Consider the following 27,432-nt stretch of genomic DNA (forward strand, 5'->3'; position numbering starts at 1 on the left):
GAACCCCCAAGGTGACAAACATTAGTGCATGCACAGACCGACCATTGTAGCGTCGTCGCATTGTCATATTTGTCTTCCTTTGGCGCTTCATAGCCATAAAAGCTTTCGCGAAAAGAAAAGGCAAATCGTCATCGTCATCATCTTGAGGGACCATGGCTGAGCGGCTTCCAACGCATATCGCGTACTTCCTCAAAGTACGAAGTTCTGCTCCTTGTTTGAATCATAGCAGAAGAAAAAGATAACAGCAGCAAATCACTGTACTCTCCGTTGTGTATTTGCTGCCCTTTCGCCATCGTTGGTGCTCGCTTCCAAAAATGTGTTCTTTTGGCACCTAATGACGGGATTGTCGAACCATTTTTAAAATAATAATTACCTGGGACACTTTTAAAAAGTACATTGCGTTTCTAGCGTACAATGGAACCGCTGTCCTTCCTCTGCGTTACGTTGGTTGGTAGTATCTCATTGAACACCTGCGCGGCTGGTTCCTTACCTCCGTGTTTGTATGCGATGTAAGGGTACCTCCATATGTTGATGATGTCAGCTGAAGGTGCCAGGCAGGTTAGTAAAAATGTGAGACGGCGAGAGCAGAGCCTCGCTTTGCCTTCCTCTCGGTCGTCGTTGTCCTCCTCTCCAGAGTCGAGAGAGATGGTGTCCAATGGCGTGTCCAATGGACATTCTCTCTCTTGCATCTGCAAAACATTGCAATACCTAAGTTATACTCTTACTATGAACAGACTAGAAAAAAGAAAAGAGAACGAATGACATTGAAGACTTCCGCAGATAGACACGTTTGTGACCCACATCGAAATGCTTCAGTCACGACTGCGTGAAATTTGCACTGTGTGGCTCATCTTGTCTCGAAGGTACCGGAAAGGGTTCGCCTTCTACGTCAAGGCTGCGGAACTGTACAGGGACAGGAAAGTTGCTCAAAAGCATTCTTAGGAACCTACCTATCGTATTTCACCATAGAGTCAATCTATTCGAATCTAGTAAGCATTTTAGTTTCAATTACGCTGCTCATACTGTATGACGCCTATACCGGACACCACGTTATCGTTCACCAAAACGTAGGGTGTTTTAGCGTCTACGAGCAAAGTCGCACGCATTTGTTAAGGCAACTTTGCCCGTGCTTGTGGTGTCTGTTTCCCCAAACGTGAGGTTACACAAAACTGTGATCCTCTTTCCAGATGGGATGGTTTCGACACGCCACTTGCGATGGAAATGCTTCAGGAGCGTAATTTAGCTCGAAAGCATTCAAGGAACACAATGCAAAGCATTCCTACACGAGATACATGAAACATCAACCAGCACCAATCAAGTATAGCACCAATTTCAGTCCCACATAAACCATGCATACAACACTGAACTTTAGTAGGTGAAACACCGACAACGAAAAGCAACACCGGATCCACATCAAAGCAATCGTCAAAATCGTATCAACCAGAAGCTTCTGCGGACTGCAAACTAGCTTAATCAAAAACCACCGAAGTCGTCACCTGAAGATCCTGCCAAGATTGTGAGACAAATCCTGCGTTATCCATTTCAAAGTCGTCGTCCTCGAAGATCACGCCTGGTACGCTGTCCACATTAGCAAGTACGACACCCACACAGGCTTCCAAAGGACTGCACTGCTGGCGTCATTTCGGACCGTATCATTTGTGTGAGCGAGTGAAACAGTAGTTTCTCTCCAAATGCTCTTTCTCCGTCCGGCTGTCATGTACGGCGACCGCGTCGGAGCAGCGTCATTATTCAACTGCGGGGTAACCGTGCATGTACACTAATGTAATGAAATTCATTCCATGTTTCTAAACTGCCAAATGGAGGTTATCGAAGATGTCACAAACGGTACAGATAACCACTGGAACAAGTTCCAAATGCAGGGATGTAAATGCTTGCGGATGCGGTGGAATGCAAGATTGGCGACGCGATTGTATTGGATGTCTTGTGTAGCTGAAATACGCGCGCTTTCTTCTGACGAGACACGATCATGTCGAGAATCCTGCAACACACTGATTAATCCTTAGATTTCTGTATATGTTTGGATCCCCGAATACACTACCTGCGGTCTTGGGGTCACTGTGCATTGACTGAATACCAGTACAGCTGTGCACGCCCTTCAACCAGGGCATGGTATGTTATCGGCATGGTAGACGCCATCTATAGTATAACGCTACTGTCAGAAAGATAAGTTCAACAGGTAGAACAAGCAATGCTTATGGACACACACATATTTGGAAGGTTACGGACAAGCAAAAATAGAAGAAAAAGGAGTCTATTGAAGCAACGCTTATGAACGTACACATATTTGGAGGGTTACGCTCTAGCAAAAAAAAAAAAAAAAAAGACAGTCAGCTGGAGAACTGTTGCAACCTCGAGTACGCTAGGTTGCGATTACGCCTTTTCAGTACCTTGACCCTGAAATTTACCCAACTTTCGCATATTTAGCCCCAAAGGGCCTAATGGTTGCAGCGCCATATTGGTCACCTAATGAGCTAAAATTACTCCTTTTCTTTTCCTTCTCATTCTTCTTATAGAGTGCAGAAGGTCGTACATACATCTTACTGTTGCGCGTGCAGCGCTTGCCGAGTGAAGAAAACAACGTCCCGACAAACCAGTTAGCTGTCTTGCATAACATGAGGTCTATGAGAAAATTGAAACTTGCTCCAATCGTCCCGCGCCTGATTAGTTTATCTCAAACCCGGCGTAACACACACCCACTTTGGCAGCGTAGAAGGTAAATTACGTATTCGGAACGGCACGACAATCTTGCAGATGTTGAAGATAAACGGACGTGTGGCTTCGAGCAAACTTGACTTTCCGGGTTCTCGACCTATTCTGCGCATCAGTCTGCCCGGATGCTTTCCTTTTCGAACTTGAAATTTGCTCGCTCACTGTATACAACTATGCATTTGCAGGTCTTAGAATCCCTACCTGATAAGTGCAGTGAACCGCAGTAGCGGCGATGAATCACATCACATAATCTCATGTATATGTGGTTGCAGGGACGTCAGAACGTTATCAAATATTGGGGGAGGGGGCAGAAATAATCCTGCCGGGGAGGGGGGCGCGGTCAGGGGGTTGTTAAACATATCAGGTATGCCTTCTTGTAAGGGAGATAATAAAGCGAGCTATGAATAGTAATAATAGAATAATGACAATAAATGCTAAGCGCGGGGATATTTGTACAAATAAATTGCGTAGTATATAGGATAAAGATAAGTAAAAAAAAATGCCATTAGCCATACACGGCTTGGTAGAGACAGGCGTCGCCTAAGGGCATGCGCGCGACACCTAACAGCAACGGCGCCCGTTTCCCCCCTGTACCTCTTATAGTGTACTGGTACGGTTAAAACGAATTACCACTGTTTCAATGCGCTTCCAAAAAGTGTTTTGTGACACCAACGCCTTTGCTGTCCGCCGCGCACATGTGGTGGTACTTAAAAGTACCCGGGGTTTCAAGAGACGCTTTAATTGCTCTCAGGCGCCACCAGGCACAGGTTAGTTAACAACACAGGTGGAGCGAAACCAGATGTCCCGCTGTAGGCAGCTGATTTTAACCAGGGGTGGGGTGTCCAAAAGGACGCCGCTACATCTGTTCCTCGTACTGTAGAGATCCCCGAGCCACACAGGTACGGGTTTATAAAGGCCACTGTTCCCCCCCCCCCCCACACACACACGTTGTAGGTGGCAAAGGTAAGCCAACAGAGACGGCTGCATGCAATTTATTCCTTCTGGAAACTTTTATCTTAAACCTGTGCTCCTCTAAGTGCTTGTCTGCCACTAACTCGGATGTAATATAATACCCAGTGATGGCCACTAACTACTTCTACAGTAGTTTAACTATAACTACTAACTACTTTGCGATGGAGTAGTTTAACTAGTAGTTCAACTACCTTTCAGGGGAGTAGTTAAAACTACTTCTTCAACTACCGCAATGTAGTTTACTATTTAACTACATCTATAACTACTTAACGTTGTCCATCAACACCATTCCCTCGTAGTGTTCTTGGACACCGACATATGAATCACAAGCAATGATAAACGTTGGCTCAAGCCATTGCTACGATAGTCAAATACAAAGCTTGCGGCAAGATTCTTTCTGTGCTACGCGATAAACTAAATTGCAGAATTATTTCACAGCAAATGAGGCTTCGCTAGACAAGCATTAAAAGTGAAGATCTAGGATGCACGACAATTGCTCCGCACCTCCGTTCTCATCAAACAAGTAGCACAAGGTAAAAGTCGGAAGCACAATCGTGCCGTAAAGCTTGCGGCAAAATCAGAAGTAGTTGGCGTCTTCAGTAACCTAACTACCGTAGTTGACTACTTAAAATAGTAGTTTAACTAGTAGTTGCCACTACATTTCTGCAAGTAGTTGATAACTACTTTTTAACTACATTCAGGCTAGACATCCACCTGTGCCCCCGTTTTTTCACCACCAAATCTTTTGAACCCCAATTCTCCGAATGTCTCATTTACCCGTACACCTTCTCTTTCCTGATTCTTATGTGACAGTTGCTCACGTGATGCATTGTATTACTGTCTGGTTGTTTTGTGTTTACTTAGTTCTGGAAACCTGTTTTATTGTATCTGTTCACTTGGTATATATACTCGTGTCGCACTTAGTTGTGTAACCTGAAGAAGTGCAGTCTCTTGCACGAAAGTTCTTGTTCGAATAAATATTAGTTGCTCCTAACCGTTTTTCATGTTACGTGTGTGATTCCCTCTTCGCGGGCTCCTTGACAGTGTTTTATTTTTTTCCCCTTTTCGACGTATACATTCAGGTAGTTTAACTTGTAGTTTAACTACATGTAGTTAACTACTGGCCATCACTGATAATACCCGTATTGTATGCAACTCTTCGACGAGCAAACGGAGCCACTTGTAGACAACTCTTCAACCTCTTTGCCTCTGGCGACGTGGGTCCGGCTCCTGGGGTGCCATTAGACATGAAAGTACGGCCGCGCAAAGAGGACAAAATTCCGGATTCCGTTACAGCTGCATTAAAATTACAGCACGGAAAGTGGCATATTATGATAATAAACTATGCAGCCAGCTGGTCTCGCCTCCTCTTACCGCATTGCGCAGCAGGAACACCCCTCCCTCCCAGAACCCAAAACCTGTGGGTGAGGAAGGAATCCCCTTGCAGGCTCTGCGTATTACGGCAGCCTCCCGAGCGTCCGCGTCCACGCGTTTGCATCTTGCATCACCGGTTGCATTGCGGGCAAGTTCGAAACTCGCCATCTGCCTGTCGTATAGTTTCGTCGGATTTGTTGATCATTGTTTCGTTGATGCGCACAAAAGTGTGCAAAACGTGACGATCACTTCAATGAGTCGCCGTGCAGTCGACAATTTCAGTTCCGACGTCCCTGTGCAGTGGCTGAGTGATTCCAAAGTGCTCGTCGGTCTTTTGTGGTCTGTATGGTACTATTCGCTGTGTTTGTGTTGCCGACTACTTTGCCCTCCTGAAGAACCGGAAGGGCTACGCGCGACTGTGGTGTTGCGCTCGAACGGAATGTCGTTCGAACAACATGCTGCCCAATATATTCGAGGTATCGGCGGTTTAATTCCTTCGGCGGTTCGGTTCTTTCGGTTCAATCTTACTTTCACTGCATCGCTGGATCTTCCATTTTTCGATGCCGCAGCCCCTGTTCCGCACCGCAACAACGCAAGCTAAACATGACCACGAATGAATCTAATCCTGTGACAGTTTTCCGAGCCAGGTAAATCATGAGAAGGGTTATCAGCGTGGTTAAGTTTTCTTTTATCGTTGCTGGCATGTGCGCCCCTATGATTCGACCTTTTCTGCCTTCCTTGTACTATAGCTCGTTCTTTACGAAAGAATGACATCCTGGTCTAAATTGTTCCCCGCGGGTGATAAGGTCTGGTATATAAAGAAAGAAATAGTAGTTCGGTCTGCCACATTTTCCTTCTTAGCTGGAGAACCTGTCGCACTGCATGTTTCTATCGCAGTTTTGTTTTTTCGGCCATGAAGATGTTCCGATTCTGCTTTTTTCGATACTGGGGTACATCAACATCGTGTTGCCGATTCTTTTCTTGCTTCTCTTTGATTCTTCTCTTTGCTACAATATGCTGGTATACTTCACACTCTCTTCCATTAAAGTATCCGCATGATAAAGCCGATCACTAGCGTCGACAAGAGTTGAGTTTGATTACCTGGAAATTACAGGCAGCGAGTGTTTCTTTTTTCTCAACAGATGGTACTTCTCTGCGGAATTTTCGTTTGCTTGTAACGCTCTTTTTTCAGATATTGGGTAGTAAGCTACTCCAATTTAGTAAAAAAAGTTCGCCTGTCCTTCTCAGTACTACACCAGACGTTCAGTCAGGTCGGTTTATATCGCAAATATATTACCGACAGCGTACGGTTCCTTAGCTGTATAACAGGTGTTAGAACTTTCGAAAATTTAAATTTCCAGTGTTGTAATTTTTCAAAGGCAAATAAAAAAATTCGTACCTTTGGCAAGTCGTTCTGCACAGGTTGACCTCTGGTGAGACTATCCGTTCGATGCACTTTTTGTATGCACAACCACTCACTTCTTTTCTTTCAACAAAGCACCATACAGTGTCGGAAAACACTACCATTTTACGGTAATTCCGTTGGTAACGATGAATCCACGTTCAAACCCATCGTGTTTCACGCACTCGAAATACGTACTGCACGCTTAGCTCTAAGAGTTTATCTCTTTTCTCAAATATAGCACTTGGACTTGGCACAGCTCGAGTCTTTCCCTCACCAACTTGTAAGACCTTCGGGGGCACGAAAATCCTCAGGAACCGCAAGACCAACCCACATAGCTCGTGAGCATCAGAAAAACAGCTTCTGCGTACACGCTGTCTCGACGAAACGAAACACCCCTTTCTGCAGAAACCAGTTTCCTGTTTTAAAGAACAGCCAAGATATCACGGATATAACCGGAAACAGATTGGAACGAAATAATACCTGGCCGGTGATGTCACACCCTTTCCTGTATCTGATTGGCGGGAAGAACAGCTCAATCGCTTGTCTAGAAAGTCGACGCTGCATGGTGATGACACACGGGTTAAGCCTGTTCTCTCCAGACCTGCAGTCTGGCCGCGTCCTTTCGCACTGCGCGGAACAACACTCGACGAACGATGTCTTCCTTCTAACTGATCAAAGTGGCTCTAAGTACAGCACAATGTGCGCGGCCGAGAACAGCGCCGCGTGTTATTATGATCACATCCCCTCTCGTCATCAGAGGGAAGCTTTTAAAAAGCTGGGCGCGATGACTGGGTCCTTCCGAGTAATGGGACGTGTGACCTCGTGAGTCCGCCCTCTGGCTGCAGGCACCAGCAGCGTTGTCGCTGAGGTCTTGTCAATTCAGAAGCCGTTGAGGACTTTAGCAACGTCATGAAAGTGCGTGGACACAATAAGAAATACGTGTATACGCCGCGTGTCAGGCGGAGTCAATCATGCAAGACGTCTCTCACGGTTTCACGGTCAGAAGGTGCAGAAGGAGCAATCGAATTCGATCAGACTGATTGGCGTCTTTGTTACGGGTTGTGCGGGAAGAATTCTTTATTACATGTGGTTACGTTTTCAAGGTGTCTCATTGTTCGAACTTCTCTTATCTAGCTTCTTCTGCGAGAAAACGAAGGTGTCTGTTCACGTGGTAACAACGTCCCGCGTAGGAGGTAATTTTCCTTGATCGCTATGGGGACTGAGTCAGAGTAATTTCTGGTCTCTGATGCTTTGTGTTGCGGTTATTCCCAGCGGGGTTCAAGGCCTTTATGTTGTCGGAAAATTCGCGGGAGTTTGAGCTGCAGGAACCGGTTAACTACGCGTGATGATGTCAACCGATTACAACAACGTTACAGCCAGTTTCTGTGTTTTTTCGTGTCTCCTTGCAAGTGACGTCAGAAAGGAGTAATATCAGTACAGGGAGGCTATGTTGGTTCAGTGTCAAGACACTTGATGTATCGAGAAAAGTAACCGGAAAGTGCCTATTGGACAGAGGGAAGCACGGTGGTCACTGCTGCGCTATCAGCGTGTTCTGATTATTTTTCTCGACGCGTTAAGTATCTCGACACTGCACGAACAAAGCCTTCCAGCTGTCGAATTTGCAATTAAAGAAGGCTAGCAATGCGATTTTAGAACAAACACTGATGGTTACATATCCTGCATCATCCTCTATAACTTGTTCATCCCAAAGGGATTTCAACAAGCGTAAAATTGTCAAAAACCTTCTTTTCAGAATAAAACGCTAGCAGGTTATGAACTCCCTCTCATAGAATAGCCGAATAATTTGGTGCCGTTTGATGTCACGATAACATACTGATTGCCTCGTCGTAAAAAAAAAAAAAGGAGATCAAGCTTCCCATGCCAAATACGCAAAGATGACACAGACAGGAAATTAGCACGAAACGGACATAAGCGGTTTTAATAAGTCACTGGATGCGTATTTAGATTAAGGGTTATAGGATTAGCGGCAGGAGATGGTCCATCGTCGGTTATATCGCTAAATTCTAATACCTAAAGATTGACCAAAGGCCGGGAACATACATCTTTAATTACCGAAATTCACACCGAAATTCACATTCCGAAATTCACATTCTTGGCACATGAAAAACGTTGGGGGGTACGTAAACAATTGGAGTCCTGGTTTATCAAGAAGATAGATAACACCATGAACAGGCATCCCGGCCCGTTACCCGAATGCTACGCCCCCTTGATGTATAAAAGAGCGGGGACGACCACCTAGACCGCGTTCTGATGATGGAATCCGGATGGATTCCGAAACGTCAATTTTATTCACTGTTTTTAATTGTTGTGAGCCGGTGTGAATTTCGGTAATTAAAAATTCTAATACCACGGTTCAATAAACGCGGTGACTTTAGCTCCTATTCCCAAGAGGCAGTGCCGGGCCGTGTGCACAATATGCAGTGTGTTTATACGTACCCTTTGCTGATTTTTTATTTAAAAAATGCTACGAGAACAGCGAAGGTGTCCTTTTTTTTTTTCTTTTTCAGTTGAGTTATACAGCCAGGCGGACATACTCTCGAAGAAAGTGTACAACTACAAAATGACGAATTACCTAAAATGCATTGGTTAACTCTTTAATCAGGGGATTTCGGGAGAAAGCGAGATAGCGGAATGACAAACTATCCTCGTTGAAAACCCATTCCACGTTCAAAAATCCTGAAACACGCACGTGCGTTAAAATATCTATCTCCGAATTTTAATATACAAATGATCCGAAACCGAAACTGTGGCTACCGGAAAGGCAGGGAGCACAGCGCTCACAACACGTCAGAAGGTCACGTGATTTGGAGCGATGGAGGTGATTGGAGGAGGTGCCGGTCTGCTGGCCAGATAAACCGCTTTCTTGCTCATATAAGCCACCGTCGGCGAAGGCGATGCGCTCCTGACACGCGCTTTTTCAGTTTCGGCTCATTTGCATAGCACATTCGGCAAATGGATATTTCACGGCACGCGCACTTTCCTGGATTTTTAAAAGGTAGAATGGCTTTCAACGAGGATTGTCTCCCGTTCCGCTATCTCGCTTTTGCCAGAAATTCCCTAATGAAAGAGTTAGTTAATGAATTTTAGGTAATTACACATATTGTAGTTACATACTCTCTAACGGAGGATATACGGCTGATCGTAGAACTCAACTGCAAAAATGATTGATTGATTTTTAAAAGAAAAATGGAGATAAAATCACAAAAATGACATCTATGCCGTTCTCACAACTTTTTTTATAAAAGAAATCTGTAAAGGGTAAAAATCATTCACATTTTGGCTCTAATCCTTATAATTAAAAAAATTACTAATTTAACTAATTAATTAATTGCAAAACAAAATTAGTTTTAGTAACCTCACGCCACTGGTTACACAACGCAGTCCGTCTTTGTAGTGTGCAATGAACCACTCTATTTTCATCATCCCACCCTCATCTCATCGTCATTCATGTAGTAGGTGTTGTTGTTCTATTTTTAAACTTTGGCTCAGTTTTCGTTAAACACCCTGTATATCGTAACACTCGTGACCTGCACTGGTACGGTATAATCACCTTCCACATACAATAGTGACTTTTAGGGTGTCATACGCTATCGCTTTTGAGTACATAAGGCATTGCATTGGTGGTTGTGCGTACGCGCAAAACATAAAGAGAGCGTCGCGCATTGCGCTGAACCACCACGCTATCTCTTACGTACGCAAAGGCGATAGCGTACGATGCACTAAAACGCTCTAAGGACTTGCGATATGGTTTAAGTTAGCCGGATACAGGTTTCGATGCATTCTATCGCTACGTCCATATTATATAGTAATTTTGAATCATAATCGAATTCGAAAATAACCGCTTCTCGGAGTTTCATAGAATACGAGGCATATATGTGGAACCATATCAGCAAACTTACCGCAACGGGGTCAGAGCGTCGTTGCCAATGATCTTCCATTTTAAGACTGTGTTTTGACGCTGACACGGGTGTTTCTCGCTTTGGAAAAGTCAGAGCCTTCTGCAATCGTCAACGTCCCTCAACAACGTGGAATACTTTTCGACATACCGTATATGGTATCTGACGCTATAGGACGTGGGTACCCCTTTCCTTACCACATGACTTTGCCTATACGTTCTTATACGCGCGGTTTAGCCGGGATCGCTACCCGATGTCCGCTCGCTGCAACTCGTTGTACTAAACACGCAACACGATGCTAACGTGTGATGGAATCCTAATGTTTTCGATGGCACGTGTAAGTGAAAGCGCTCTTCAAACAGACCAGGTCAGCACATTGCTTTGTCTGCTATACAGCAACAATCTGAAACAGCTACTGCAACGGAGCTTCAGACCCCACGTGCCGCATATTACTGTGGAGGAAACACAAATTTTATGCTATGAAATCATGTGAAAGCAGCGTGATGTTTTCAGACAATTCGCAGGTGCGCTTACACCGTCTCCCTGAGACACACATACACACACACACACGTGTCTTTCTGAGACAGAATATATAATGATGTATCGCTATATCCGAATGAAACGTTATACAGGCACGAACAGTTGCTTCCGGGTCTCGATATATATCTATTAAGAAAAAAGAAAGAAAAAGAAAGTGAAGGTCTCGTCGGCTAATATAACCATTGTGTATTGTGATGGTAATGTTATTGTGAATTTGTGACACTTGTCACTGAGTCCTGGTTAGTCGATATGTAACACTTCCCAAGCAGCACAATATTAGGATTGGCCCAATATTGCCAATCTTGGACCAATATTGGCATTTTCGGCCCAATATTGGACCAAGATTAGACCAATATGGGGCCAGTATTGCCAATATTTGTCCAAGATTGGGCCAAGATGTTGTACTGCTTGGGTTAGCATGTGACACACACACACACATAAAGGGGCGATGATGAGACGCGACAAAAGCGAGGGGGATATTGTACTTCAATTGAATAGTGGCAGTTGAAGAAACTACAACAGCAGTGGGGATTCGAACCCACACCCTCGGCGCGCCCTCCGGCATTTCTTCAAGTGCCATTATTCAATTGCAGTATGTGCAACCATGCGCTGTGGCTTGTGGGGCTTGTGTTGTATTCGTCCTTCTGGGTTTAATTGACTCATCTACCACTATGCGTAGTTGGGACACCCTTCCCTTTCGAACCTGCCACTTTGACTTTTCACTGGAGCACGCAAAGTAAAAATTAAGTTACTCGACGATGTCCTATAGAAATGTCCAGATGTCCACGATGTCCAGTGCTATAGAAACGAGATATCTCGCACAGTATGTGACTCCGACTCAATGCGCCATTGGCCAAAGCATTCCTGTTCAAGATATGCGTTCAAGCTTCGTCGTTTTCTTCAATGTGTGGTGTGCGTGAAGATTCGGAACATATTCTTTTCGAATGTGCGCGGTTTCGCACTGCCCGTTTGCAACTTCAGAGATCCCCGGACCGTCTCGATAGCCGACCCTTTGACGTCGTGGAAGAGCTGGGCGAATGGCCTGCGATTCTTCGTCAGGGTGCACAGCGGTCACTCATCACCTTCGCATAGCATAGCATAGCATAGCATAGCATCGCATAGCATAGCATAGCATAGCATAGCATAGCATAGCATAGCATAGCATCGCATAGCAGAGCTCTCGTCCTTTTAGACGCTTTTCTCTCTCTCTCTCTCTCTCTCTTTGTACTAGATCTAGAGTAGCTTTACCCACAGCTGGCTCACATCTCCTTTCCTTTCTTTTTTTTTTTTCTACCATCATCATCTTCATCGTGGCAATTTGATTACTTGATTTGAAGGAAAAACGATGTGGAGATTTCGGCTTCACCAGTGTGCGACCAGCAAGATTATAATAACATTAACGCTGTTTGATGATAATAATAATGTAGTTTATCCTGTGCCCAAGAACGATTGCGTGTACTCATGTTACGCTCAACCTGGCAGTATAGAGCAAGCTTCCTGCGTGATTCATTTCTGTCTATACCTGTCACGTCGTCCTTGTTTACGTCCCTCTGCATCTCGTTTTTCTGCGTGTTCACAAAAAGCTGAAAGTAAATCAAACAGGTATGCGGTGCACGCGTTTCCAATACAGATGTCATTGTCAGGAGAGTTTAAAAACAAAGGGACTGTAAAATGAAATACAACCATATTTTTTACATGTCACAATGTTGAATTCGCCTTTGTGATGGCACGAACCAAGCGTGAGTTTCTAGTATGCTTTTCATACATTAGGATTCATTAGAATTTCTAAGCTAGATATTTTGCTGACCACAGCGCCCACAGACGCCAGCAAGGGAAGCAGACAAAGAGGCCGCTCCGGATTGGCAGACGACTGCTACATGACAGTGACCAACTAAGTGACGCATTTGAAGCATATTACAAATCACAACAGAATCTTCTTGAAGAGAGAAGACAACCCTTAATGTAGCACATAAGTCATTTTTAACACCCTGTTCTCTTCCTATAAAACTGTTAAGTAGGCCAGTAAGATGCACCATGCGAAGTAATTCACACCACAGAGTCATAATTATCGCAGAAATTGAATTTAAAGTACGCCGCAAAAAGCGACCGTGCGCAACGGCGGTGGAGAGCAGTACCAGCCGTTGGGACCTCGCGCTGACGCTACAGGGGCCGCGCTCGCTGATTGATCCAGAGAAATGTTGTCGGCTACTCGGCTGTTCGGGGTTCTGAAAAAGCATTGCTCCTGGCTCGGTGATGATTCAGCCGCTCCTTCTGTCCACGACCATCTCTATAATATAGATATAGAGATATCTTATATATAATATAGAGATGGTCGTGCTTCTATCCCCGATTCTCCGGGAGAACTGGCAAAACTGGTTTACGGCTGTAAAGGGACAGGGTGCTGACCCCCACTGACAGGCGAAACAGAACGAGTTGCCCCTGTAACGTCATCGGTGACGTGGCATCATACTCCTCGTTATAATCGGAGTGGCGAGTTAAGGGTGAAGGCGCGGAGCCATGTTTATGTGAGTTTTTTTCTGGGAAACAAATTTCCCCCTTTGCACTCGTTTACATCACTGCACATAACGGTCAACTTTAACTAAAATACACATTAAAAGGGCGCTAACGTGTGAATGTTTCTGCTCACGGAATTAAATTTATCGTTACCTTTACATTAAGGAGGTGGCTCGTGATTTCTACACTCTTAAAACAAGGCTTCACCACATAGCACGCTGTGGGCGAACCATTGTACAGGGTGACACCTTCTATCACCCTTGATTTGTGGAAAGCGCGGGGTGTACGCCTTTTTGTGACACCACCACCACCTTGTGACAATTAACATTTCTGCATAAATGTCACAAAAAGGCGTACGCCTCCCGTTTTCTACAGATCTGTGGCGGGGGGAGTATGTCATTCAGGATGATGGTTGGCTATAAGCGTGCTATGTGGTGAAGTTCACTTTTAAGAGTGTACGCGAACGAACCCGCAATCTGCCCGTTCCCTGTTTTCACGAAGCGCGGCAGTGTAGAGCGGCTTCCTATTGGTCACCTCAAGCGATTTGCTCAATCATCGCGGAATATGCAAGCCGGTTTTCGTCACCACCACCACCATCGTGGAAGCTCCTTTGAGGAAACCAATGGGAGAACGCTCCGCGTTGTCGCGCTTCTTAAGAAGGAGAGGAGAAGGAAGGTGCAAACTGCGGTTTCGTTTGCTGGCAAATTCACGAACGACGCAACGGGTATATCTGCTATATTTGTGTCTGATGTCAAGGTAACGGCAACTTTCATTCCGCAAGGCGCAGTTTAACGTCCCTTCAACGCCACGTAGCAGGCGACGAAAAGTGAATGACACACCCTAGTAACAACTCGTATAAGACCAAAGACTGTGCCGCAAGTGAAGATGTGCACGACAGGCTTTGCGTAGGAAGTAAGTTGACGTTAATGAGCCGTGTTTCGCTCAGCAGGCCATAATTACAGGGAGAGAGGGGAAGAAGCTCGTGCCAAAAGCCGCTTCAAAATGACGGGCGCTTCAGACGAGAGTTACAAGAGCTCTCGTTCAATTGACAGCGCGATTTGTTATGCTGTTCGTGGATTGTGCGCCGTTACAGCGGAGCGAAAGAAGTGCGTTTCAACACGCCTGCCAGCGAAGAGGGGTTGTGTTTGGTGTACTTTTCGTTGAATGCTTCGCAAGTAAAAGTCGTTTGCGTTGGGTTGTGCGTATGTTTTTATGTGGAACACTTTGTGCGAGATAAAACCAAAGAGCGGCATAGTTCGCTCTCCAAGCATCACTTCGTACGTCGTTGTTGCCACGACTACGGTGAATTTCCTAATCTACGGAATCACTTATATGCATTTCGCCGCTTTAAGCGCTTTCTTATTCGCATCATAAATCATTGGAGTCAGCACGTGCGGTTTGAAATTCCCGCGCAGAGAGACGTTTGCACGACGTCAGTGTCACGACATTGTGACGACACGAGGGTGTTCCTGTGACGAAATGCGCGGTCGGGTTACTATATTGGTGCCATTTTCACGCGACCTCAATTGCGTGAATGAATTGCTTCTGCGGCTCATGCCACGGAATTGACTGCGTCCCGCTGCGGATAAGACGCGAAAAGCAAGTTCTGGAGAGGACGCTCACACGGGACTGTCCAGGCTTGACGTCATGGAAACGTCACCCGAGGTAATGATGGAATTCTCCTGCTTGCTCATTCCCATGGGTCTAAACTCGCTGCCGGCTGTCACGACAATGAAATACAAATAATCCCGGAAATACGTCGATTCGAAAGCTTACAGGTGAGTTCTTGGGGTGTATAATGCTCCAGCTAGACACACTTACATTCTGATTACGGTGGGGGGTGAAATATTTCCCTTTGAAGGTACATAATCGGTTGAGACAAGTTACATGAGAGAAAGTGATCAAGTCCGTGAGACGCGAAGCATGATTTGTGCACGTACGAGGGGCATTACCAGCGACATGGTCGAGTGGTGGGCTAAGGTGTCCACTCGTTGTTGATAGCCAAGGTCGTGCTGAAGACTGGGAGGTGGTGTGTTCGAATCTTACCACCGCCTGTACTGTCTGAGGTTTTTCCTAGGTTTTCCGAAGACTTTCCAGAGGAATGTCGGCACAGTTTCCCCTGAAGTCGCCCCAGGACGCATACTAATCCTCCTGTCCCCCACTCCTTCCTGTTATCCTCTTTCCGTCTGTCCACGTCTGTTCGCCTCTCATAGCCACAGTTGCTTCGCGGCACTAACACGGAATCAAAAAAAAAAACGAGGGACATTCAAATTTTTTTTAACTAATGGCGCATTCCATTGGCAGAGCTGGGTCAAAGTTTGCCCCGTGAAGGGGTGAAAACTGTTCCATTCGCACAATCGGGTCAGGCGCGAAATGTTCCATGGGCAGAGCAGGGGCAAAACATCTGCTCCAAGGAGAGCAATAGCTTTTGATTCAGCAATATCCATGGCGCAGAGCCAGCGGAACACGACAGAGAAGTGAGATCGGTGGTTCACCTTTGTTTTCTTATTCTTTTTTCTCGTGTGTCTCTTGAACAGTGACGGATCCAGGATCATTAAGTTAAACACGAGGCTTCCTCCTCTCCCCACCCCCAAGTGATGGTCTGTATCCGCCCCTGCTTGAACATTGGAAACATGGCGCGCCCGGCTGTGTGCACTTCATATTGTATGCCCCGATTCCGAGAGAAGGTTGCTGAACCCCACGTGGTCACGCGCTATGCGCAGCATTCCATTGACGAAGCAGATTCGTACAGCCCCGCCGGAAGCATGCACTTAAACCCCACCCAGCGCCCCCACCCAAACCCATATCTTTTAATGTGATTCGTTATCTTAGCTCTCTGAAAGAACGTGCTCCCAATATCGACCCATGCGGTTCATCCTGTGTCCAGTGGTGGCCTTGTGAACATGTCGACTCTAAACAAGTTTAAAATTGAATACCGAAATGTAATCAAGTTTTTGTGCAAAGGGGGCAATTCTAAAAAGGGGGTGGATATGTTTATTAAGAAAAAGGAAGGAAAGGTCAGCCAGACGAAGGTCGGCTGACACAAAAGGGAATTCACGATCGAGTGTTGAGAGTGTGTGGTGATGGCTATCTTCCCTTTTCCACAGTAACCCGCTGGTTCAGCGAGTTCAAGTGTGAGGCCATGAAAGATGTCACAAGGTCAGGGAGACTCTCCATTTCGACCGACTCAGAGCATACTGCCCAGGCTGAGACCCTGATCATGAACAATAGAAGAATGAAGCTATCTGAGGTTGCCATGGGACTGACCGTTTCCTATGGGAGTGGTCACCGCCATTCGCAATGTTTTAGGAATGTACAAGTTGTCCGCTAGATGGGTACCTCGAAACCTCTCCGTCCATGATCGTCACCACCGCAGGAGTTCATCTCGGGAGCTTTTGTACATCTATACGAGAGGCAACCAAGAAGACTAGTGACTGGAGATGAAACGTGGCTTTAGCAGTGGGACCTGGAAACCAAGCAACAATCCATGCAGTGGAGACGGGGATCTCCGCCTCCGAAAAGATTCAAAACCCAGCGGTGAGTCAGGAAAGTGAAGGCCTGATGATCCTTGGCAAGAGAGGCACTATAAAAAGGGAGTATACTATACCGACATTCTCCAGAATCTGAGGCAAGCCATACTGGAGAAGAGCAGAGGGATGGTGACAAGAGGAGTCTCCTGCTTCACGACAACGCCCGAGTCCACAGGTATGTGTTGTCCAGGGTGGCCATGGCCAGTGTAGGTTCGAACAGCTTGACCATCCTCACTACAGTCCACACCTGGCCACCAGCGACTATTTTTTACTCCGAATTGAAAAAGAACCTCAAGGGCACGAGGTTCGAGGACTTGGGCGCTTTTAAAGCCGCCACAGTACAGTGGTTTGACGACCATGAGGGAAAGCTTTTTTATTAACTGGAAGTTCTCGTGAAATCGCTGTGGTTGTACCACACGCAATACGCTTCGCTTCACCTTTCCCCTTTAATCTTTCCTTTCGTTTTTCTGCCAATAAATTCCCCCCTCCTCTTCTTCTTCTCCGTTTCCTTCTGTCTATCGACTGTCGGTTGCGGTGACGCATAACAAGCTCAAATAATTTGAAGCTAATAAAAGAAGCATAAATAATAAGCAGAAATAAAAGCAGAATAAAAGAAGCATAGTGTTCGGACGTGTGTTCTCTTGCCTCTTGATCTTTGGATACATTTTCGTGGTCGCCCCGGACGTTGTCGTCATCTGAGTGACGCCTTCTACCGGGGCAGCAATGTCAGATCGCACGCCGTCGAAAGACTGGGCTTTTAATGTGTCTGTCCCTGCTGGGACGTCTGTAGATGACATCGTCGATGCAAGTGTGGCGGTCGCCGGAGAAGCCACCGTTTTCAGTGTACAACACCTGGGAGAAACGTCCTTCCAGGTGGTAGTCTACTCAGCTAGCGCCATGAAGAAGGTTCATGCGGCTGGCTGTATTAAGGTTGGGAATGAAAGTGTAGAAATCGTCCCCGTGGGTCCCAGAGTCGTCAACGTCATCTGTCGATATCTTCCAGTTTTCATCCCAAATGAATGTCTTCGTAGTGCCCTTCATTCACATGGCAGGGTGCTGGATATTTCTTATTGTCGGTACAAGGGTAGGCCAACAGTGAGGAATGGGGACAGAGTGGTGAAAATCGAGATGTCCGTGAACAACCCGGTTCCTAATTTTCTTCGCGTACTTGGCCATCGCGTAACCTTTGATTACGTTGGCATGAAGAAAGTCTGTCGACGTTGCAAAAAAGAGGGTCATTTTAAGGCTGCTTGCCGCGAAGAATTCTGCGACCGGTGTAGCACGTTCGGTCACCCAACGTTGTCCTGCCAGCGACCCTGTCAAAGGTGTGGAGCCAACCATGCTACCGCTGACTGCACAGAGAGGCGACCGTATTCTGAAGTATTGGTCTCGCCAGCGGTTGCTTTTCCGCCGCTACACGATGCCCCCGCCGATCCCCGGAAGCAGGAGGCTGAAGATTTGCCCGGTGAAGCACAAGGGGTGCTGACAGAAACTCAAGTAGCTCATCTGCCATCCAGCGCAGTACAAAAGGTGTCGCCGTGTGCGGAGAGGAATGATTCAATGGAAGTTGGTGGTGGTGGTGGCGGTGATAGGGCTTGCCGTTGTCGGCCTCACATATGTGGGCAACGTCACGACTCACGCCCTGGGGGAATGTGCGTCCTGGGCCGACTTCTAAGGGAACTGTGCCGACATATGTCTGAAAGCATCTGAGGAAAACCCAGGAAAAACCCCAGACAGCACAGCCGGCACCGGGATTCGAACCCGGGTACCTCGCAGTCTCGACGTGACATGGCCAGCACGCTAACCACTGAGCCACGGGAGCTGGTCAATGGAAGTTTCATCTGAAGACTCCAACACGGTTTGCTACGAATCAGAGGATGCATCGCTGGATCAGAAAATGGATTCCGAAGGTGAGCCTCCCTTGACTTCTAGCCCTCCAGTTGACAACGTACCTGCCGACGAGAACTTCGTGTCTCATCCGCCATGCGCTGGTCCGCCAGCTGCTGCATCCTCAACGAATGGGTCACCTGTGGATACTGTTCAGGCGGACTGTAGTAGGCCAGATTCCAAGAGAATAATGCGCTCAACGAGTAGCCCCAAGGAAGTGAAAAAGAAGAAGAAGCGAGCTGACAGCGACCATGTAATGGAGCTTAGTACGGACTCCGGATCTTCCCAGGAATGATGATGAGCCTTTTATTCTTCATGCGACTAAGCCTTCTCACTCTGAATGCCCAGGGATTTAAATGCCCGGATAAGCAGCGTGAGATACTGCACCTTGCTCGGGTGTCCTCTTGTGACCTATTACTCCTCCAGGAAACGAACTTTAGTTCGCCCAAAGACGTATGTGACTTTCGTAGGCGGTTTTCTGTAAACTGTTTCTTCTCGTTGGGGTCTGCGCGGTCGGAGGGAGTCGGTGTAGTTGTCTTCCGACCGTCGATGCTTCGTGATTGTATTTGTTGTTATGACGCTGCGGGCCTCGTAGTGTGTCTTGATATTTACATTGCAAACTGTAAAGTTCGTGTTCTTAACGTGTACGGGCCCGCTCGTCCCGGGTTATCTAACGCTTTTTTTCAAAACTTGCATTCGTTCATGCTTGAACCGCATCCACTTATATTAATAGGGGATTTTAACTGTGTTTTAGATTCTCGCAGGGATGTATCTGGTCCAGGTTTCGGCCGGCCTACGTGGAACGCGCGTGAACTGAGGCGAATAGTGCAGCAGTATTCCTTAACTGACGCCTGGGTCCATTTGTATGGCAACGAGTTCAATTACACTTGGTCCCGTGGGAACTCGTTTAGTCGTCTGGACAGAGCATATGTGCCTAATGAATACGCTGACCGCATTGTTCAATGCCGAACGTCACCGTTTCCTGTCTCAGTGGGATATATTTCAGATCATGTACCTTTTTTCGTCGCGCTGGATCTCTCGACTTTTGAAACTCGAGGGCCCGGCTGGTGGAGGCTAGATAGCGCAATATTACACGATCCCGAAGTTACTTCTGAAGTAGAGGTGGCAATCCGTGACTCTTTGCGTGAGACAGACTTCGACCCGGTCGTCTGGGACACGCTTAAGCGGCACTGGTCAGAGCTTTTGATCGCAGCTGGTAGACGCAGGAAGGTTGCTCTCACTGAACATTTAAATGAACTTCGTCGTCGAATGCTCATAGTGAAACGTGGAGGGCCCCTTACGTTGTTCATGCAAGAGTATCTGGACATCCTGAAACAGCGCTATTACCGAGCTTTGCGCTTTTCGTCCCGGACTGCGGCAGTTATGTTCAACCGCAACCGTCCTATCTTGGACCCCGACGTGTTGCGCTACATGCGTAACTCCGACATTAGGCAACCTCGACAGAGTCATGTCGAACAAGTACGCTTGGCGGATGGGTCTGTCTCCTCTGCCCCATCAGACATCGTTCAAGTATTTCGCACTTTCTTTGCACAATTGTTCTCTTCTGAAAGCCAGGAAAGCGAGGTTAGCGAAGAGATGTTACGTTTCCTGGCTTCGTTGCCCGAACTGCCAGATGATTTGGGATCGGCGTTGTGTTGTTCTGTGACCTTATCAGAAGTTAAAGCCGTCCTTGCTGAACAAAAAGTCTCTTCTGCTCCGGGCCCAGACGGGCTGCCTGTGCCGTTCTACAAATGCTTTTGGACAGCCCTGGGTCCGTCTATGGTCGCGTTGTTCACTAGATTTCTACAAGAGCACCGTCTTCCGCCTTCTTTCAAGCATGGTCGCATTGTCCTTATTCCGAAGGGTGGCGATAGCAACTCACCACAATCCTGGCGTCCTATTACGAATAGTGTTCTTCTAGCTTCTCTAGCTGAATAGTGATTACAAGATCCTTGCTTCACTTATCGCAACACGTTTGAGGAATGCACTTCCCTACCTCGTATCTCCATTTCAAACCTGCTCAGTTTTGGGCAGAACTATCTTCTCGTCCTTGCTATTGACACGAGATGCCATTGAATATGCCCACAGCTCTCACCAGCCTGGTTCAGTCGTCTCGTTTGATCAGGCCAAGGCCTTTGACCGCGTGGAGCATTTTTATCTTTTTGGTGTTCTGCGTATGTTTGGCTTTCCCGTAGCCTTCATCTCGCTGCTTCGGTCGTTGTACTCAGGCTTGACAAGCGACCTCGTCGTTAACAGCAACATAGCGCAGCCGTTTCCAATAACACGTGGGGTTCGTCAGGGGTGCCCGTTATCCCCAATGCTGTTCGTGTTGTGCATAGACCCGCTGTTACGTAGGCTTGCTGCTTGCCCTCGTATTCGTGGGTTTCCGCTCCCCTGCGGCGGTTCTGTGGTGGTATCTGCGTATGCAAATGACATTACACTCTTTCTCTGGGACAGTGATAGCCTGTGCGAAGCACTTCAGATTTTTGGCGAGTATTCGCGGGTTTCCGGTGCTCGGCTTAACAATACAAAAAGTAAGGCATTTCCAGTTGCTGGTTTTAGTGGCAACTTCTTAGGCGGTATAGAACAGTGCTTATCCCTTCGAATCCTGGGGGTAGTGTTTGACCAACGGGGCGTGGCACGAGAAAACTGGGATTCCCTGCTTCAGGACGTTGAACGCAAGGTTTCGATAGCCAGTAGGTTTGACCTACCTTTTCAGGAGCGGGCGTATCTAATCAAGAATGTGCTATGTAGTAAGCTGTGGTTCGTTTCCCGGGTTGCTATACCGCCCCGTGCTGTATGCACTAGGGTTTCTTCGGTGATATTCTCCTTCTTTTGGGGAGGAAGAACAGCTCTTGTTAGACGCACGGTCCTACAACAGCCGCGATCCCAGGGAGGCTGGAGCCTCCCGTGCATTTCTACTTTTTGTACACTGCTTGCCCTTCGGGCTGTCCTTCGTGTTCTTGACGATACTGAGCATTCAGCGCGTGCGCTTGCGTTGTACTGGATGGGCCACTTTCGCAGAGCATTAGTTCCTCGCGGACTAGGGAATAGGTACCCTGAAGCCACTTCCCCGTCCCTGTTTTATCGACGTATCGCAGAGCGTTTTTGCGACATACAGGCTCAGGACCCTCAGGTCGATCCTCGATCGGTCCCTGCATCCCGTATCTGCGAACTGCTATGTCTCTTGGATGAACCCCGGTTGGATAACTTGAGAAACCTGGGTCTATCGTGGGGTGATATCCGGCCCGACAATTTCCCACGCGAAGTCTGTGACTTTTTGTGGAAGGCGGCCTGGGGAGTTCTACCTACGCGTGATCGCTTAAACCGGTGGGGTGTTACCAATACTTCCCTTTGTCCGAATTGTCCCAACATTGAATCAGTGTCTCACGTGTTAGACGACTGCGTTGTAGCAAGGACGTTTTGGACTCTCGTTTGCCGGGTTTTCCCGTTCCGCTACCGTTTAGGGCACCGGATCAGGGACAGGTTTGTTCTTCTGCTCGTTGCAGTGGCAAGGTACGTCTTGTGGAAGAACAGATGCAGAGCGGTAGCTCAAAGCAGGCGTCTTCGCGTTCAGTATCCTCTCCTCATGTCGCTCCACAAGCAGGTAGTCATTTTCTTGGAGACCCAGTTTGTTACACTTGGAGAGACAGAGTTCCTCCGAAGATGGTCGACACGGTACATTAGTGTCCGCCGCGGCCGTGTCTCCTTGAATTGCCACTGGCTCCCTTAGTGGCGTTCTTTTGTGGGATTCTTTGGGAATACTACACTTGTTTTAGCTTGTCTTAGAGTGTGACTTCTCTTGTGTAAGCATTTTGTGTAATTAGTTTGTGCTACATTATTATGGGACTGTATTGAACTTGTACTACACAAGTTTACTTGGTTATATTAAATATCCTAAACATAAAAGCAGTGTTGACATAGTCACACATGGGTAATTTGTCCCGTAAAGTGTCCCGATTTTCAGCGTTTCCTGTCCCGCTTTTGTCCCGATTTTAGTAGTATTTTTGTTCCGCTAATCCCAGCTCTACACATCACGTACCACTCACTTCACAGATCACAAGGCAGTACTCATCACTGTAATGTAGTTGTGAATACAGGGTGTTTCACCTAAAGTGATAAAAAATTCAACTGGCGACGTACTCGCCGGAGGATTAGGAAGGAAGTTGCCTCAGGACAGAAGCCGCCGATATTTCGAACAGAGACTGTTCTTCTTCTGGGCCGGAGGATTGTTTGACTTTCGGTAATTACCTTCTGGAAACTTTAGCCACCATTGAGGAAGGCTTTGGACAGTATTTAATTGCGGGAAATTTATGTTTTCAATTGAACTTTGAAAATTGCCAAGCGAACCTTACTTTACAGAAATATTACAGAATTACAGAAATATGAAGTCCTCCTGTTGTACCTTCAGACCCAACAAAAACCATGCACAGTATCGCAACAGAAATAGTCGAAAAAATTTAGTAAAAATTACGCTTCAGCCCCGCCTGCTTGATTTTGTGCGCAAAATGTGCGTCGAGAGGAGGAAGTGTCCCCGCCTTCATTTGTTTTTTCTTCTTTGGGATAAGAAGGTTATTTTGTTTTCTTTGTGATAAGACGGTTGTCACCAGCATCAAGGTCAAAGCGGGGGAAAGAAAGGTAAACCAACAGGCGGGAACACTTTCTCCTCTCCCCGCACCTTCCGTGCGCTCTTCTTTGCGACAATCAAGAAGGCGGGGCTAAAGCGGAATTTTTACTACTTTTTTTAGACTATTTCTGTTGCGATACGGCGCATAGTTTTTGTTGGGTCTGTGGTTATCCCTAGAAGACTTCATATTTCTGTAAAAATAAATAAATAAATACGTGATGTTCGCTTGGCAATTTTCAATTGAAAAACATAAATTTCCCTGAATTAAAAATTGTCCTCAGCCTTCCTAAATTGCAATGCCTGTGGGAGCACAGGAGTAAGCGTATCCAGTTAAGGGGTGATTATGTTGAAAAAATAAATAGTTTTCAATTTTTTATCGACTTTCTCCATACCAGAGTTGCGGCATTCTTTGATCGTCCCTCATATTATTAAAGTTTGCAAAGTTTTAGTTTTGCATTCGACTCCAAAATGTAAAATAATTTTACACACATGTTTGAAAATACTAGCAGAAAGAAAGTTCATAGGGCTATTTTCGGTAGAGTTACACGCCGTGAAGGGCATATCCCCGAAGGTGATGCTGAAATCGTCGTAATACCGTAACACTTTCAAAAGTATATATAAATGCGTCGACTATAAAAGCCGAAGATCTTCACGTTATGTGAATTATCACGAAACTGCACAATGTTTTTTTTTTTTTTTTTTGATTGGGTGTTAGCGCCGCGAAGCAACTGTGGCTATGAGCGACGTACAGATGTGAACAGACGGAGAGAGGATAGCAGGAAGGAGTGGGGGACAGGGGGGTTAGTATGCGTCCTGGGCCGACTTCAGGGGGAACTGTGCCGACATTCGTCTGGAAAGTCTTCGGAAAACCCAGGGAAAACCTCAGACAGCACAGCCGGTGGTAGGATTCGAACCCACCACCTCCCAGTCTTCAGCACGACCTTGGTTACCACCAACGAGCGGACGCCTTAGCCCACTCGGCCATGCCGCTGGTACTGCACAATGTGAACAAGAACAAGGGACAAAGACGAACAAATTGTGGTGGTATTCCGCTATGCAGAGACCGCGTCAAGTCAAGTAAAGTGCCTCTTTTTATCTACTTCCGATCACTCCTGTGAAATCCATCGAAAAATACCCTATTATTATCATTGCTGTTATTGCTATTGTGAAGTCGGTACTGTTTACGACTGTATGTGCTGAAGCACTCGACGCACGTAAACCAGAATAGAAATATGAAAAGAAACACGGCTGCCCGCGTAGCTGAAAACACTATTCATCGCTGCATCGCGAAACCCTGATTCCCTATGAAAGGAACCCCCCTACGATGATGACATCACTCACAATGAACCTACGTCAAAAGTTGTTCCTTGGCTTACAAGCTCCTTCAACGGGCGATATATCATCTATGAATAAAAAGTAGATCAAAACCGGCGAAAACCAGCCTTTCGCTGTGTTTGTTACCCCCTGCGAGGTCAAGCCGGTTGACTCTACTACTGCCATTTTATGCCAAGACCTTATAACCGCTTTTCGACAAAAGACGCGGCAGCCCAACGAACGCTATTTGCCCCGCGTTGGTCAGTTCAATAGAATGCCATCAATCGTGACACATTATTCAAGGTGACGCCTGCCAGGAAATAGTCCATTGTGCTCGGTACAGTACCGTTAGTTGAGAATTCGCACTCTATTCGATAATCACACCACGTTCCTCATGATTGCTCTATTCACACGGTGGCATACGGCTTGCTCAAGTTGAACTTGGCCTCACTCCATTCACATGCGTGTGTTGGCACAGTATCTTGCGTTTACTCGTGTACTGTATATGACGGCATTTGTGTCGTTGTCGTTATAGCAAAGTGCACGGATGCGTTGTACTGAGGGATGTATTCGAAATGCCAGAAGTAATATGTATTCTTGTAGAATGTTAGACTTCATGCGGAAGCTTTCCCGCATTTAATTGGCGTGTATAATGCGAATGGAAGTGAGGGCAGCTGCATAGTCACCTTTTCAAGAGAATTGGTCGTGAAAGTTGTTGTTATTCCACTTGAAATGGCCTCTGAGTCATGAGGCGTTTGCGTAAGCGACATGGTTTTTGGGTGGAGGCGCCTGTGTGGTAATGGACCGACTCATCTGGAAGTTGCTTTGGCGATAACGACGAAATGAAGATGCGGACAGTAGAGAACTTTAGTGCACGATATCTCCCATCAGCTCCTTCACTGTCAGCGTCACCATCATCATCGGGTCGTGCTCTGGTAACGCCTCTCAGAGCTTGGGTGCACGGACGGACGGACAGATGTTTCTCTCGCAGCACTCCTTGGCCCCGTGCAGCGAGCTAGCCGGTGAAGTGTCACAAAAGCGGTGCTCCGCTTTCTGCGTGATACGGGCCTCTGGGCTCCCTGTGAGCCGGGCTTCGTTTTCCATTCTTTCTGTTTTTATTTATGTACGTATGTTTTTATGCTTTATTTCGTTATTTTTTGTTTTGTTTAGGGAATAGCAAGCCGGCGTTCTGCATGGCTGATCTTCCCGTTTATCTTGTTTTTCTGGCAATAAATTCCCCCTTTAGTGCATTGTACGCTGTCCACTTTGTGTACGTGAGGGTTAGCGTGCTGGTTCTGCGCAGTGCGCGAAGCTTTATGTTTTGCGCGTGCGCAGAACCATCAACACTATCCCCTACGTACGCAAGGCGACAGGCTACCTGTTACCATTGCTCAAGGCCTCAAACCTGCGGGACCTGTGACACGTGTGTTTTCGCGCATCTTAATTTCCCTGTATCTGTGATTTGCGCATGTGTGTGTGTGTGTTGAAGAGCAGCAAGCCAAATATTGGCTGACCTCTCTCAACACTTAAAAACAAGAAGAAGAAGCGTACGATATACTAGAACTCACCATGAAAGGTGCCGTCTGCAACAGCTGACGGAGTTTAGGGTCAGAGTTGTACTCGATTGAAAGCTACGTCTAGGTGCCTTATGGAAATTTCCATCCTGAGGAGCGTAGTTTTTTAGATAGACAAGAAAAACAAAAAGGCGCGTTCAATTCATGTTCCGGCTTTAGGGTAACGTGGGCATTACCTAGTGCACCTTTGCATGCTTTAAAAAGGTGTACGGCCACGGTAAAGGTAACTCCGGAATGCCCCCATGTATGATATAATGCAATCAGCGAGGTCTGCTTGTCCGATGGCTTCATTGCTTGACAGAAGAAAAAGAGGTATCTACTCTGAGTGGCGCGACGGCGGACAAAACACTGGCTCTCACAACGGCAAGCCCTATCACCACCACCACCACCACCACCACCTCACAACGCAGTTCGAATCCCGGTGCCGGCTGTGCTGTCTGGGGTTTTTCCTGGGTTTTCCTCAGATGCTTTCAGACATATGTCGGCATAGTTCCCCAAGAAGTCGGCCCAGGACGCACATTTCCCCAGGGCGTCAGTCGTGACGTTGCCCACATACGTGAGGCCGACAACGGCAAGCCCTTTCACCATCACCATCACCACCACCACCTCACAACGCAATTATAAATAATTGACTGCGAATTTAATTGACCTATAGTGCACGGCGACTCTCATGTCAACACAAGAAAGGGTGTAATGGCGCTGTTAAGCCTTTATTGCTTCACGATGTAACTTTAAAGCCGTTCGAAAAGACACCTATATGATTCTCCATAATCTGGAAGCCCGAGTCTGGGCACACAGAGGGACGACACGAACGTGTGTTCGTGTCGTCCCTCTCCTCTGTGTGCCCAGACTCAGGGTTTTACATTACGGAGTTCATCCCCTAGCTGGCCTGCATATACGTTTGTATACAGGGTGTTTGCGCTAACGTGTCCAGAAATTTTATTTAAAGCGAGCGATAAAAGAGAAACGACCGCTACTTTTCAGCTACTTGACTAAGAAACAGGTGCTACTATGAAGCAGTATACCTGTTTCTTACTCAAGTAGCAGA

The 27,432-nt window shown here is 46.7% G+C and overlaps 1 protein-coding gene across 4 annotated transcripts in view; it reads right to left on the reverse strand.

The window, feature by feature from the left end:
* The window catches only part of LOC135394650 (sodium-dependent dopamine transporter-like), an 89,916-nt gene that overhangs the window by 21,124 nt on the left and 41,360 nt on the right, over positions 1–27,432 (reverse strand). For 2 of the 4 annotated variants that reach the window (XM_064625495.1, XM_064625493.1), the window contains one exon: positions 491–689. In XM_064625495.1, coding sequence (XP_064481565.1) covers positions 491–689 — 199 coding nt within the window. Of the gene's footprint in view, positions 1–490; positions 690–6,475; positions 6,914–6,961; positions 7,199–27,432 lie in introns of those variants that run through there. The other 2 variants (XM_064625494.1, XM_064625496.1) reach the window with 2 other exon arrangements.

Source organism: Ornithodoros turicata, chromosome 5 (genome assembly GCF_037126465.1).
Source record: "Ornithodoros turicata isolate Travis chromosome 5, ASM3712646v1, whole genome shotgun sequence".
NCBI lineage: Eukaryota > Metazoa > Arthropoda > Arachnida > Ixodida > Argasidae > Ornithodoros > Ornithodoros turicata.